This window comes from Rhynchophorus ferrugineus, unplaced genomic scaffold, assembly GCF_030347505.1.
Source record: "Rhynchophorus ferrugineus isolate W39M unplaced genomic scaffold, kcgeb_rfMv2 rfM5, whole genome shotgun sequence".
NCBI lineage: Eukaryota > Metazoa > Arthropoda > Insecta > Coleoptera > Curculionidae > Rhynchophorus > Rhynchophorus ferrugineus.
Window position 1 is genome coordinate 6,324,415 of NW_027472584.1, and position 16,254 is coordinate 6,340,668.

At 31.6% G+C, this 16,254-nt stretch overlaps 3 protein-coding genes across 3 annotated transcripts; 1 reads left to right on the forward strand and 2 right to left on the reverse strand.

The window, feature by feature from the left end:
- Positions 1-1,344: 1,344 nt before the first annotated feature.
- LOC143197602 (cholinesterase) lies at positions 1,345-14,316 on the reverse strand. The gene is made up of 3 exons (XM_076406143.1): positions 13,850-14,316; positions 2,558-2,891; positions 1,345-2,490 (listed from the first exon to the last, which is right to left on the reverse strand). The coding sequence occupies exons 1-3, from the start codon at positions 14,250-14,252 to the stop codon at positions 1,410-1,412; spliced, it is 1,818 nt and encodes a 605-aa protein (XP_076262258.1). The 5' UTR covers positions 14,253-14,316; the 3' UTR covers positions 1,345-1,409.
- Positions 10,130-11,978, forward strand: LOC143197349 (uncharacterized). Its single transcript, XM_076405734.1, has 3 exons — positions 10,130-10,218; positions 11,367-11,506; positions 11,594-11,978. The coding sequence occupies exons 1-3, from the start codon at positions 10,130-10,132 to the stop codon at positions 11,842-11,844; spliced, it is 480 nt and encodes a 159-aa protein (XP_076261849.1). The 3' UTR covers positions 11,845-11,978.
- Positions 14,317-14,859: 543 nt separating the features above from the next.
- On the reverse strand, positions 14,860-16,185 carry LOC143197603 (synaptophysin-like protein 2). Its single transcript, XM_076406144.1, has 4 exons — positions 15,972-16,185; positions 15,570-15,851; positions 15,320-15,484; positions 14,860-15,153 (listed from the first exon to the last, which is right to left on the reverse strand). The coding sequence occupies exons 1-4, from the start codon at positions 16,029-16,031 to the stop codon at positions 15,046-15,048; spliced, it is 615 nt and encodes a 204-aa protein (XP_076262259.1). The 5' UTR covers positions 16,032-16,185; the 3' UTR covers positions 14,860-15,045.
- Positions 16,186-16,254: the final 69 nt, after the last annotated feature.

The window sequence follows — 16,254 nt, forward strand, 5'->3', positions numbered from 1 at the left end:
GCTACAACTGCCAAATCTATGGCCTGAAATGTAACCCTAGCTTGGATCAAGTACATACGCAAGCATGATTCAAGGCAATGTCTGAAAGACAAAAATATCCCCACCTAGTGATGTTAACTACGGTGAACCACACATTGCAAATGCCATACTCTTTTCAGAATCAAAAGGTCCCCGAGATCCATCACCCCCTCCCTATTCATGTATGGAGAACCCAGATTAACAGTTGCTTGACTTCTGAAATGAAATGTAATGAAATTCATTTTCCGTGCAAGGTAAGAAGGATTAACTTACCGCAGCGTTTTCGACGTACGACGTTAACATTTCGCTTCTCCGTTCTAAAGCCCTCTCTCTATCCGCTTTAAGATCCCAAATTATATTGAAACGACACCAGGCCGTGGTGGCGGCACAGCCATCGCCGTCAAAAACAGCATCCAGTACATTCAAACACTTCCATTGCGATCAAGGCAAATAGCGAGCGTATCGAGTTTATATCTGTCTATCAAAAAGCAGACCACTTCAATAAAGAATCATTCAAATTCTTATTTCAAGAAACTTTTTGGGGGATTATTTCAATGTCCATTACCCGCTTTGGGGAAGCAAGTCGCATCTTCTTTCTTTGAATAAAACAGTTTTTAAACCAAATTAATAGTTTTTGTGTTCTAAATCCTTTCCAATACACTAGATGACTATTTTTAAAAAACTACTTTATGACAATTCTAAGTATTTACTTTACCCGGAATAAAAGTTATTTCTGCAAAAAATTGACGTTTGAAATAGTGAAATTTTAAATGCGCGCTAAAACGCTCCAAATCTGCGCGTGATATAGTTGTCTTGGTCGCAATGGAAGGTTTGTATATATGAATCTAATCTGGAGAATTATAACAAATTATGCGTACATTTGAAGAATAATATAAATAGATTAAATTTACCATGAATTCAAAAATTAACCTAATATTTGCTCATATATACAACAAAATTCTAATCTAAATAAAATAATGAAACAAAAATACTGTTATAAAATATTTGAAATGAATATTTGAACGAAAAAACATTTGAAGTTGGGTCTCAACAGAAATATTAGGTTCCATGATATTAATTTTTGAATTCAAGATTTTTATATTATATTATTCAAATATATGTATAGCTTTCAAGAACTGGCAACGTTGGAAACTCAAATGGTTCCAGGACAGTCTCCATTGGTTCATTGAATTAAACACATTGTCTTGTCTTACCTCTTGGGCTAATAAAACTTTTATAAGGCCTTTTGCTTAAACAAATATAGCCTTTCTATTCTAATTTCTAACATATGTAGATATATACATAAGCAGGTAGAAAATACACATATTGTTTTACATATCTTTTATTTAATATAAGAGTGGCTTAAACATAAAGAAGATATTTTAAAATATCTAAAATAGTAGAGATAGCAATATTAATAACCAAGATATATTAAGATTACACATCATAGATCCTGAAGTTCCACAACATTCAGTCGAGACATCAAGAACTTTTGGATAATACTCATTCCAAAATGTAAAGGCTTTATAATTAAGATTAGCAGGCGAACTCATATTAAAGGTATTGTCGATGATCAAAAGACCAGGTTTTTCAGTAGTATACGCTTCCCATTTGATAGGATATGTAGTACCTTGAGTAGGATTTGAAAATTTTGCAAAATTAGTCCAAAAAGACATTATTGTGTCTGATATGCGTTTATCTCGATAATCCCACTCTTGATCTGGTCTCCAATATGGAACTCCCCAAATGTATATGAGATCAAAGAGATGTGGTACACCAACCCATTGTGGAATATTTTTTATTACTGCACTAGTACTAGGTTTCATATCAAATCTATACACAAATGTTGGTTGATTTTCTTTACTAAGCTTTGACGCTAAATAAATCGTCGACGAACCATAGGTTTTTTCAAGCATTAAGTCAATAGCTGTTTTCCTAAATGATTCAGAATTATAATTCGGAACAGTAGGCGTATAAAAGAAAACAACAGAATCGATAATGTGATCGTAGTTATACGAACAGCCATTTTCCGTGACGTTTATATTAGGAATATCATCGCTAACCAAATCGCTCAACAACTGCCTGAATGATTCCGCATTAAAAGTTGTTGAGCTGTTTTCTAGATCATTAAACTCTAATGCTTGCTCCATATTAGTATAACCTGTTAAAATTGGAATTTTAACATATTCGTCTCGATCAAAAAAATCTTTCAAAGGCTCAGATAAAAAAGGTGAAGTTGAGTTACTCAAATCTTTATCAATCAAAGGTCTCCAATTTACATTCGATGTTTGCTGAACAAGAAGATTACCATCTACGCGGCGCAAACAATCAATAAATAAAGAGGTAGGCTTTCGAATACATCCAAAGTCTTTGGCTAGTCTGTCGATGATCTCTTTATCTTCTTCCGGGTATCGAACTGCTGACAATTGAAACATATTTCCGCTCATAACTATGGCTTTATGAAATAAAGTTCTACAATAACAAAATAAAGATAAAAGTATAAAATGAATTTTATTCTGTTAGCGTTTAAATTTGGTACCTGGATCCAGAATTAATCATATGTATTCCAACGCTAATTGCTCCTGTTCCATAACCCATCAAACATATATTATTTTCATTTCCACCAAACAGATTGATATTATTCTTGACCCATAACATTGCAGCTTGTTGGTCCATCAACCCATAATTTCCTGAAGCCTCGCCGTCCATTGTTGTAAAAAAGCCCATTATATTTAATCTCCAACCAAATGTCACTATAATAACTCTTTGGCGATAGACTAAAGTATGTGGATTCCATATTTGTGACATTCCAGTTGTAAAATTTCCTGGATGTATCCATATAATTGTAGCAAATCCCTGAGATGGCGGAGAAACTGAAAATAAAGTTATAAGAATGAATAATTAATACTTATAATAAAATAAAATATTTCTAATATATTTCAGTAACGACTGATGCATTTCCATTATTATATTTATTGAAGCACAATTTTTAAATTGTCAAATAGTACACATATATTCATATTTTATATTCTGCTAAATTATTGAAAAACGTTGCAGGTATGGTTGACAATTTCCAATTGAAAGAGATATTTTAAACGATACTCCATTTTGAAAAAGGGTGGACCACCAATAATACTCTGTTATATATAATTTTATTATATTCGGCTTTGTCGGCTATATATTATTTTATTATATTATATATTATTTATAAATAATCCGTAGTGAACCACCATTGGTCACATACAAGAGTAATATTGACATCCTGCCATAAATAAACTTAAAATAAGAACATGTACTATTATAAGAATATTGTTTGAGAATAAGATTGGTGTGCGTTAAAATAATCTGTAGTAACAATTGGTAAATATTGTTCAGCTACTCTAAGGATGTAAGTAGGTGAAAAATATATATTGATAATTGACAATATAATCTAATATATATTGATATTATATTATGCATTATTATCAAAAAAGTTTGACAAGTATTTTATATATTAAAACTTATTAATTTTGTATTAATTAAATTTTATATTAATTAACAAATAAGAAGTTATAATTAATACAATTACCAAATAACGTTCCATATTTCAATAATTAATGTCCGTAATTCAAGACCATCTCTGGGATATTTTCAAGAATGGTTGGAATTTTGGAATTGATGGAAGAAGAATGGAATGTATATTTCAATACCAATGAAAATTAATGGAAAAAATTGATAATATGTATACTAATAAAAATATTTCCACCATTTACTTCTTTCCATCATGATCTGGCAATATAGTGATACGGTGTAAAAAGAACGACGTTGGTTTGACAGCGATTTAATCATGGATACAGTTACATTTTATAGATACATTAGATACATTTTATTAGCATTTCGAAATCGCGTGTCAGCCAAACCAAAATAGCAATCGTTGTAAAAAGTGTATCCTTCACACACTTGCAATATGGAGCCTATCACTGTCAGAAGATTATTTTGTATGTATTCTGATTTTCCAATCCATTTTCGGACTCCTCAGCATTTCAAAACCGTGTGCCAGCCAAATAATCCATCATCGATCTAAACAAGTGGCAATCATTGTAAAGTGTATCCTTCACAACTCTTGCAATGTGGGGCCGATCATTGTCATATTAGAGAATGATTTTGCATGCATTCTGATCATTTTTCCCTCTGTAAAAAACATTTAATAGGAAAAATTGCCGATACCATGTCAAAAGAACGCTGTTGGCTTGGCAGCGATCTAATTATCAATTTATTTTCGGACTCTTCAGCATTTCGAAACCGTGTATCAGCTAAACCATGCTGCCTTGATTTAAGCAAATGGCAATAATTGTAAAAACCGTATCGTTCACAACTCTTGCAATGTGGGGCCAATCATTGTCATATCAGAAGATGATTTTGTTTGCATTCTGGTCGTTTCTTGCTCTTTAAAAACATTTAATAGGAAAAATTGATATAATGTATATTAATTAAAATATTTCCGTCATTTCCTTCTTCTCATCATGATCTGGCAACATGGCGATATCGTGTCAAAAGAACGCTGTTGGCTTGGCAGCGATCTAATTATCAATTTATTTTCGGACACTTCAGCATTTCGAAACCGTGTATCAGCTAAACCATGCTGCCTTGATTTAAGCAAATGGCAATAATTGTAAAAACCGTATCGTTCACAACTCTTGCAATGTTTGGTCAATCATTGTCATATCAGAGGATGATTTTGTTTGAATTCTGATCATTTCTTGCTCTTTAAAAAACATTTAATAGGAAAAATTGATACAATGTATATTAATTAAAATATTTCCGTCATTTCCTTCTTCCCATCATGATCTGGCAACATGGCGATATCGTGTCAAAAGAACGCTGTTGGTTTGGCAGCGATCTAATTATCAATTTATTTTCGGACACTTCAGCATTTCGAAACCGTGTATCAGCTAAACCATGCTGCCTTGATTTAAGCAAATGGCAATAATTGTAAAAACCGTATCGTTCACAACTCTTGCAATGTTTGGTCAATCATTGTCATATCAGAGGATGATTTTGTTTGAATTCTGATCATTTCTTGCTCTTTAAAAAACATTTAATAGGAAAAATTGATACAATGTATATTAATTAAAATATTTCCGTCATTTCCTTCTTCCCATCATGATCTGGCAACATGGCGATATCGTGTCAAAAGAACGCTGTTGGTTTGGCAGCGATCTAATTATCAATTTATTTTCGGACACTTCAGCATTTCGAAACCGTGTATCAGCTAAACCATGCTGCCTTGATTTAAGCAAATGGCAATAATTGTAAAAACCGTATCGTTCACAACTCTTGCAATGTTTGGTCAATCATTGTCATATCAGAGGATGATTTTGTTTGAATTCTGATCATTTCTTGCTCTTTAAAAAACATTTAATAGGAAAAATTGATACAATGTATATTAATTAAAATATTTCCGTCATTTCCTTCTTCCCATCATGATCTGGCAACATGGCGATATCGTGTCAAAAGAACGCTGTTGGCTTGGCAGCGATCTAATTATCAATTTATTGTCGGACTCCTCGGCATTTTGAAACCGTGTATCAGCCAAACCATGCTGTCTTAATTTAAACAAGTGGAAATAATTGTAAAAATGTATCCTTCACAACTCTTGCAATGTGGGGCCGAGAGTTGTCATGCCAGAAGATAATTTTATGTCTGTCGCACGATATTGCTGATCTTTTTGCAATGCTACTTCGTTCAATTGACATCGGTAGATATCTGAAATAACAGATTCGTTCGGTTTCAGCAGCTCATAATAAACTACACCATAATCCCACCATACACACAGCAGCGGATGATTCTTTTGGGCTAACCCATGACTTTTTACGCTTGGAATTGCGTTGAAGATATAATGATCATCTCCAGCATGCCTGACGAGCAATGAAACTAATTAAAATATTTCCCATCGCATGTAAACGTCTCGAAATAAAAACCGACAATTGAGATATAACAGAGCAACATCACGATGGGTTTCTAAAAATGTATCAATTATATATTTATAGCTTATATAATACTAGATAGAAGACTGTTATTTTATGTGAAGAAATACCAATCCATCACTTTTAACAGTTAGGTTAAGTTGTTTAACATTTACAATTATACTTCGCATTTTCATCATATTTCGCGGCATATATAGATAATCGACCATACAATACAACGCGCGACGTTCAAAAATAAAACCAACAACGTCAAATAGTATTTGTTCTTCTTTTCTTCTACCGCCCAACTGTCAACTGTTGTAAATTGACAGTACCGCTTTCCGTAATGGCTATTTCTGGAGAATCCTAACCGGTATTGGGTAGTTTCTGCCTGATTTTGCGACGTTGTAAGCAATCAAGATGTAGATTCCAACGAAATACAACGGCCGTTTTGGACTACTAAACAAGTTCGTGTGGTTTGATACGTTTCAATCTTCTGATTTCCTGTGTGTTGTCTAGTAGCTGTATTGCTTCCATGTTGCTGTGAGTTAGCAACCTTATTTCATGTTTTAAGGCGAAATCGTGGATTAGTTCGCGTATCCATTTCATTTCGAGGTCATCGTCCAGCTCTTGGTTGGTTACTTAGCAATCAGCATTGGTAATTAATCCTAGAATTTTGTTTTGGGTGCGTTGGATTACTAGTTGGTTTTATATCTTAGTGTAACCACATATTTGCATCACATAGGTCCAAATTGACTTTATGAGTGGGTTTGGCTATAATTAGGTTTTTGTCATTTCGCCGAAACGTAAAATTAAAATGGACAGATTTGGAGCTATTAAGATGTATTTTCCAGTCTCTAGTCCATTTGTAGATCTGGTTGACCGCTACTTGTACTTTCTCTACAGCCTTAGACAGAGATACAAGAAGTACAAAGAATACAGAAAAATCTTGCCAAAATAGGTTTAAGTATTGAGAATGTCCCTTCATGTGAAAAATGTCTTTCGAAAAGATATGATTCCAGCAGTCGACAATAATTCCGCGGTAGGTTTTTGTAGATTAATCCCAAATGCCACATCAGGTCAAAAGCTTGTGAGACGTCCAGGAATATTGCAGGGCAGTATTTTTTTCTTCGAATGCCTTTTCAACAATGGCTGTTATTCTTGTCACGGCAACCGCACTTGGTCGATCGTCAAGTAGTGATTTCGAAATCCAAATTGGAAATCTGGTATTTCTATAAATAGTTTAATACGTTTTAACAGCAGTTTCTCAAATAATTTTGATATCGCAGGTAGCAGCGAAATAGGTCTGTAAGACCCAAGTTGTTCTGCCGGTTTGTCAAGTTTTTAAGCATAATTATTCGAGCAACCTTGAGATATTCCGGAACATGCTGCAGTCTCAAACAGGCATATATATGCCAACATGATTATTGCTTTTCGTGGCAGATCTTTTAATAACCCAGGTGAAATATCATCAATTCCAAGAGCTTTTTTAGGATTGAGGATGTTGTTAATTTCTGTGGCAACTTCCAATGGAGAAATCAGATTTACAACTACATCTGGCTGATAATTATAGATTTATATCTATTGTATATTAAATAGCATTCGGTTGGAATACGTTAGCTAAATGTTCACCCATTCATTTTGATCAATTTTATTAAGCGCTACTCTAATAATAGCAAGTAATCTTTGTATGCTTCCGGGCTTAATTCAGTTACATATTTTTCGATGCAACTCTGTGCCATACTCTTCTAGCTTTTCGTCTTTCTTTTATCAATTCCCTAATTTCAAGAAGGTAATTTGCCTTATAATCTGATTTCTCCCTTGATCCAGATGATGATTTTCCAGGTGTTGTTAAGCGTGAAGGCTGTGTGTTTAACATTAAAGTCCCTTCCAATAATAAACCTTAGGCCTAATTTTGAAAATAAATCTCTGTATTATTCTTGTGTTATTTTGTATCTTGGTAGACAGTATATAGCTCCTATGTTTATTTCAACGCCATTCTTTTTAATATTAACTACCGTAGCTTGTATTTCTTCTTTTTATCTCCTCCTGTTGGAAATACTGTATATTTTGTTTTATTATTAGAGCATCCTCCGTCTCGAATACGTTTATTAGGCTGTACTGTCCAGTATGCAACATAACCTCATATTTTAATGTAATTTACTTACTTTATTTTTAGAATAATGAATCCCCAATGTGAAAGCTATATCTATGTGATTTGTTCTTAGAAATAGTTCTAGTTCCCGGGCTCGCTGATTTAGCCCATTTGCATTCTATGTTATAATTTTTAAGAATAAATTACTCATTTATGTTTTTATTTAAATTGTTTTTGTGATTTTTCTAATTTTTCTACCTTGTTTGCTAACTGATTAATATTTTGTCGTATTTCGGTCTGAAATTTACTGAGCAATTTCATCATGTCGACGATGGTTGGCCCGTTGGCTACAGTTTCCTGCTTTTTTACTATAATTTGTTTACTTTAATTTGCATTCTATATTATAATTCTTATGAAAAAATTACTCATTTTTGTTTTTATTTAACTTTTTTTGTGATTTTTCTAATTTTTCTACCTTGTTTGCTAACTGATTAATACTTTGTCGTATTTCGGTCTGAAATTTACTGAGCAATTTCATCATGTCGACGATGGTTGGCCCGTTGGATACAGTTTCCTGCTTTTTTACTATAATTTGTTTACTTTAATTTGCATTCTATATTATAATTCTTATGAAAAAATTACTCATTTTTGTTTTTATTTAACTTTTTTTTGTGATTTTTCTGATTTTTCTACCTTGTTTGCCAACTGACTAATATTTTGTCGTATTTCGGTCTGAAATTTACTGAGCAATTTCATCATGTCGACGATGGTTGGCCCGTTGGCTACAATTTCCTGCTTTTTTACTATAATTTGTTTACTTTAATTTACATTCTATATTATAATTCTTATGAAAAAATTACTCATTTTTGTTTTTATTTAACTTTTTTTTGTGATTTTTCTAATTTTTCTACCTTGTTTGCTAACTGGCTAATATTTTGTCGTATTTCCGCCTGAAATTTACTGAGCAATTTCATCATGTCGACGATGGTTGGCCCGTTGGCTACAGTTTCCTGCTTTTTTACTTTAATTTGTTTATCACTATTATCGGGCTTTTTGTCGTATATATTTTTTGCCGTTAGATTTCTGTTTCTTCTAGTTTTATATTTTCAATGGCAGATGGCTTTGCAGAGTTTTGAGCTTCCTCGAGTTGTCTTAGTCATTGCACAGCTGTCATTTTATTTAGCTGAAGTTTTTTATTTTTCTGGTACACTACACACCCTTTATAATTGGCAGGGTATCTTTTTTCGTTGCATAATGTGCATATTGTAACGCTATTGCGTTGCTTTCTACATTGATTTGTATGACGTTTACCAGCACACTTCACATATCTAGGTTTCATACTGCAGAAAAATTTAGGTATACTAAGCTATTGGCAGTTTCTGCATTGGAGAATACTATTTTTCTTCGGTTTGTTTGCATTTTGTCCTATTTTGTTTGTATTTTGTACTAAATCGACGTAAACCAGCGGGAAGGGCCAGCAAGTTTTTCGCCATTTGAATTTGTTTTTTTCGCTACAGACGTAACGCTCGCAATTTCATGTCCATGTGCCTCTAGTTCGCATTTAATATCATCCTGACTTGTTGACGGTAGTCCCCTAATAACTACTCTATACCACTTAACACTTTTTAATTGATATGTGTGGAATTTGAATTTACTGAATTGATTATCCGTCGTCTCTTTATTTTGTTTCATTTGAATGAGATGTTTATTCTTCTATAATCGATTTCGTTTGTGTAAGAAATATTAATGTCATTATTTGGCATAGCTTTGAACTGTACTCGGTCAGTGGTCACTCTTTTTATTTGTGTTCTGAATAAATTAAAATTACCAATATTGCTTATCTTAATCAATATTTTGATTTTGCAAATTGAGCTCAATTCTATACCAAATTCCTTATATTGTAGAGATAGTTGACCCTGCGAAAGTCAAAGTACAGATAAATATGACTCGATGTTCATTATGTGAGTATATCTCACCAAAATCACAGCTGGTTAATCATATAGTCATTCCACAATATTAAAATTCAACATTGTTAAACAACATAAAATTTAAACATTTTCCAGGTTGGAGGATGGAGTCCTACTTTAGTAAAAATATCACCATTTCTAACTTTGAGTGTAATCGATCTGGAATTCATAAGAATGTATCAAAGGGTGAGAGGTGAGAGTTATTAGATCAGATAAAAATATAATTACAGCCAAACTAGCTGCTAAAATTCGAATGGATGCTTTGAAGTTGAATGATATCAGTAAGCAAACCAATATAATTCATCAGATAAAAAAACGTAAAAGTGACGATAAAAATGTTGAAGCATGGCAAAAATACAGGATGTGTGTTGTTATATAAGCCACAATCTTAGTTTCTGGACCTACCTTATGATAATCATAATAAACAGACAATATGAATGTATACGTGTATATTCTACACACAGGCTTAACCGTCCGTCAATGATTAAACTTTCACCATTCGTTCAATTACCGGGTACCCGGGTACCCACCTATATAGGCAAATATACAAGTCATTAGTGTACTGAATAAAAAAAATGTTCTGTGTAAACTGGCTATATGGCATATGAAATAGCTATAGGGACACAGTTTATAGTCCTCATAGAAATAACAATAGCGGAATGCCAAGTCAATCGATCAGGTACCTGAGATGTCCCTTTCGCCTTCTCATGTCGTACGAAAAGAAATAAACGTGTTAAGTTGAAATTCTACAAGCGTAGTGAACAGACTATAAAATTAAACTGAAAGTGAAAAGAAAATATACAAAATTAATACTGCCGGCTTGGTGGCGCAGTGGTAAAGGCGATGGGACGGTCCTCCTACTGTTGCGATAGCCGCGGGTTCGAATCCTGCTGGGGCATGGTCGTAAATTTATGTTTGTAATTGTTTAATATTTGTGAATGTTCTAGGCAAGTGTGTAAAATCCGACAAGGAAAATGATCCCAGTCACGCCAGTAACCAGGCTGGGTAAGACCGGATGTCTTCTGGGATGATTTCTAAAGTTGGTCACTCGCCAGTCGGTAGGCTTAATGCTGAGAACCGTGGTTCGGAGCCCACGTTAAACTTTAGACCCCGTCCAGATAAACCCATAGTTGGTAAAAAGAAAGTTGGTAAAATATATAAAAAAATAATATTAATTATTAATATTATTAATATATTAAAATATAATATAATAATATTCTTCATCGAGTTTTAGACGGTAAGGAGAGATTTAATTGTTTTATTTTCAAGTAAATTATTTATTTTATGTTTTCAATATTAAAAAAAAATATGAATAAATAAATTTTAAATTGTTTACAATAGAATCACCCGCTCTCAGAGTAATAAGAATTTGGAGGAAACATTCGAAGCAGAAGAATCTGATGATGACTGCGTGTTGGATAGTAGTGATGGTGAATATTTTCCCCCGAGTCAGGCGGCAGCTTCGGATTGTGATGATACAGGTAATTAAAATTTCTATTTTCTCTTGTGTACGTTGATAGTTATAATGTATTTTATGTTATATAAATTGTATATTTTATTCATAATAGATGATGAAATTGCACTCAATAATGAAGATAAAGACCAGGAAGATGAAGATAAAGAAAGTGAAGATGGAAAGGATGAGGATGAAGAAAGTGAAGTAGAAGCGACGGCGTCTGGAATGACAGCAAAAGATGGTACTCAGTGGGCTGCGACATCACCAAATGAACATCAAGCTGGGAGGCGTAATATTGTTCGAGAGAGATGTAGACCTAATAGGAACACCAACATGCTGTCAAATCTAGATACGTTAAACTAGAAAAATATGTTCGGTATATGAGAACCCTTTTTGTGACGAACACTGTATTACAACCACGACATGTGAAAGATGTACGAAATAATTTAATGTACTTCAATTTTTATATGGCACTGTATCATAATAAAAATCATCATAATAAAATAAAACGGAGTTATGTATTTCTTACTTACTATTTTTGTTATTGTTTATGATAAGAATTATTGTTTAAATAAAAAAAATACAAACTATATTGTCTATTATCAATTTAAAAGTCAAATTAACTAAATACTTTAATAAGCACTCTCTGAAGTGTGTATAAACCCGTCGTTCATATAGTGAGTACCCGGGTACCTGGATATTGAACGGGCGGGGTATCAAGTTTGATAGTTAATAACTTTTATTAATTAATTGATTTTTAAAAAATTTAACGAAAAATGGGTGTCAAATTACTTCAATTTTGGGGATCCACACGGCCATAAAAAATGTTTAAGGAGAAGTTAATAATATATTTTGCCTGCGGATTTGAAATGGATACCCGGGTGCCCGGTCATTGACCGGACGGTTTTAATGCACATCGCTTTGAATTGAATTTCTTGAATGAATTAAATTGAGAGGTTTCCATGCTATTTTTTGCATATCGAACAAATTCGATGAACGAAGGTATTTTTCAGTGCCGTACAAAATATATTATTGAGTAATTTTAAAGATAAATGGGTGCTTGTTTTTGTATATTGATAAATAAATTATATTTGCTGCCTTACACGTTGTTTTATTTTCTTTTTAACTTTGTTAAAATTAAATATAATTATAAAAGGTTAAATAACTTAGACATAATATATAAGCTTAAAATAATAGGCAGTAAACATCGTGTTAAATTTGAATTTAAGTTTCAAGTGAGATTTTAGGTGAATTTGTGAATTCGATAATATATGTTATGCTTTTCAAATATACGAATAATTTACATGAACTATAACTTTGGTCCGTTATTATAACAATAATTGTTATTGATAAATAATTACATATTGTTTTATTTTCTCTTTTCTCTTTTCAAAATTATTTTAAAATGAAAGATGTTTACAAACGGTTTTTCATATTACATTTTTTTATATTATAGATAAAAAATGTAAAAAAAAATAACTTGAGTCTCAACAGAAATATTGGGTTAATTTGTAAATTCAAGTTAATTTATTCAATTTATATTATATTCTTCAAATGTACGTATAATTTTCAACAATTGGCAACGTTGCAAATTCATATACTTGTGCGCATGCCAAGATTCTCCAAAAAAATAGAGTCTGATAGTATGAGTTTGAATGAAAATAATAGTATAAGTTGCTTTGTTATATCGAAAGTCCCACATGCGATCATCATTTATGTTACATATAAACAAAATTTCATTCAATTCGAAATAAACGGTTATGATTATTAAAAAATTTTAATGCATATAAGGTACATATATTAATTTTTTATGCCTTCCTTTTTTTCTATTTAAAGAATTCTGTTGCATGAAAATATAATTTAAAGGCTACCGGATATAGTGGCAGGATTTACCCTACGAACATTGCGTGTTTGGATGTCATTAACTGTTTCCACGAACGTAGAAGAAATAACCTAAAGAACTGGAAATTCTATTGGCTTTTTATTTCGCCCATATATTTTAAATTGCGGCATACCAAACACAATCTCTTTACGACAAAAATTGTTCCATTTTAAAATATAATTGCATTATATTGATTTTATAGAAATATATTAATTGTATAATAAAATACCAACTTCTATTTTGTATTACATAGTAGTATTGTGAAATTTAAATAATAACTTAGTATAATATTAAAAACCTATATTATTATATATGGACTATGATCATATGTAATTCTAAACAATTAATATATTAATACATTACCACTTAGCTTAATCTTTTAAAGCAATTACAAAACATCATATTTTGAGCCACATTTATAGTAACCATGTGAATTAATTCCTTAGATTAAAAGAATCTTTTAAAGGAACAAAATAGTATACTTACAGTTAGGAACAAAAATATTTAAATACAAACAGTCTTCACTTATATTAGATGGAAATTGAACATCAGTAAGCAACTGTAAAAAGGGTAATTCCGATTCTTTGTAATCCTCTTTTCCTTGTAGACATGATGGTTGAAAATCGGTATCATTTTTTATATTGTCCCAAGAGGGTAATGGATCTGTTACTGGAGCTGCAAATCTTAGGGATCCCACTGGCGGTTGAGCATAGGGGATCCCATAATATGCGATTATTTTCTGAATCCTAAACTTCGATAGTTCTTCCCCTTTGATTTTGCCCTGATAGGGAATATCAACAATATATTCTTTTGCCAAAGAACAATAGAATATGATGAATATACACAAACACTTTATATTCCATTGAAACGCGATGCTAATACGGGTCATGTTAGACAGTTCGCTAACGCACGCTTGTTTCTTAAAGGAAATCTCGACTTTGACTGCAGTCTTGATTAAGGGTTGTTTTGCGTGTTTGGCTTTCCCGTTGCGCTATTTATTTGCCGATCAATTCAAATTTTAATAAAGTGGGTCAGAAAAAGCCTTCATATTTCAAAGGTAGATTGAAACAATGAATATTTATGTGGCTGGGTATTTAGGGTAGAAGTCAAGGTGAACTGTATTACCATATTGATAGGTATGATTTCTCTTAAATTACTATATTATTTCTTAAATTTATCAACATTAACAATAATGTTTATTAATATCCAAAGCTTGGCCTTACATCTTGGTAAAATATTTTTTTATTCAGAAGAAGCTATACCAAAAGTTATTTGATACTGAATACTTAGCCAAATCTATCACTTCATTATTAAAGATTACAATTTGCTAAATATAGTACAAAGTTCATTTTATAAATTAGGTTTTTATCTAATCTACATAGGAATAATGTTTCCTAAATTAGAATGAACACTTTTTTAATATGCCAGTTTTAAAGTTTGTATTGATAAAGAAATGTATTACGTGAATATTTGGATATAAAATAAATAAACTAAAATATGTTTTCAAATTTGTGTTTTAATACTTATCGATTTGTGAAGCATTTTTTATGTTTAGGTGATTCTACAAACAACATTTTGTACATCATTTAAACTAAGTTAAAAAAATATGTATAAAACACATAATATAAAAAATAAACTGACATTCTATAACAGAAAAACTCTAACAATAAGCATTAACACATTTAGACTTCGCCATTATTTGAAGATTGCGCACCCTGGAACCATGCTGTTTCCTTGTATAAAAACCATAGATCTGCTGCCCATATGATGAAATTTAGGAATCCAAGAATCTAAATACATGAAAAATATTAATATTACATATAGCTTAACAGTAACACTAATTAAATACATCATATTTAATTTTACATTAACGTACGTAAAGTTTCTATCTTACAATCATATATCTTTAAAACCAGACTTGCATTATATATAGGCAAACATATATTAAAACCTCACCACAGATATATTAAGTGTAGAATAACCACTAGCGATAACTTTGCAACATTTCTCAGGATTAAGGATTGGATAGCTAGTGGCTGACTTTAAACCTGTTAAACCATTAGCCCAAGCTGCACTACTAGAAATCCAAAGCACTGCCAAAAAAACAGTAATTAAGAAGTCCTGAAATAAGGTAAAATTCTAAATATAAGATACCTAGAAACACCATTATATAAAACTAAAATCAAAAAAATGCTAAGGCACTTACATAAAGTGGATAATTTTTATTTGTCTTATAAATCTCATCCATTTTGGCATAAACAAATATAATGAATAAGGAATAAAGTAAAGACAGTACCCCAGTTGCAACAAAAAATTTAGCATCAGATGAAAAGTCATTGGAAATCGATATATAGCACCCAGTTAGATTTTCTGAAAATATCACACTAAAAGGATATGAATATTCAAAATTAACATGTTTGTCCTCAAAATTGAAGGTCACAATTCCTGTATAGTCAACTATAGTTGCAAATGCACAAATTGAAAATACCTAAAACATTAAAATATAATATTAAAATTATATTATTATAAAATTATTAAAATATATATATATATATATATATATATATATATATATATATATATATATATATTATTAATTTTGACTTACCAAATGTAGTATTCTCATAACCCCTCTAGGCTCTTTAAAAACCGATAAATTAAAATCCATCTTTCTTTGTAAAAATTATGGACTAGATTATCTTGTACTTTTTAAACCACAGCGGGAAGTATAATCGTTACTAACCTAACCCACTTTCAAAATGTTGTTTACAATGTGGATTAAAAAATAAATTGACGTCCACCCTTTACCTAAAGAGAACTTAGCCGGTAAAGTTGAGAGCATACTTTACTGACAAATAATTTCGAATTTACGCATGCTCACTATCAAGCAT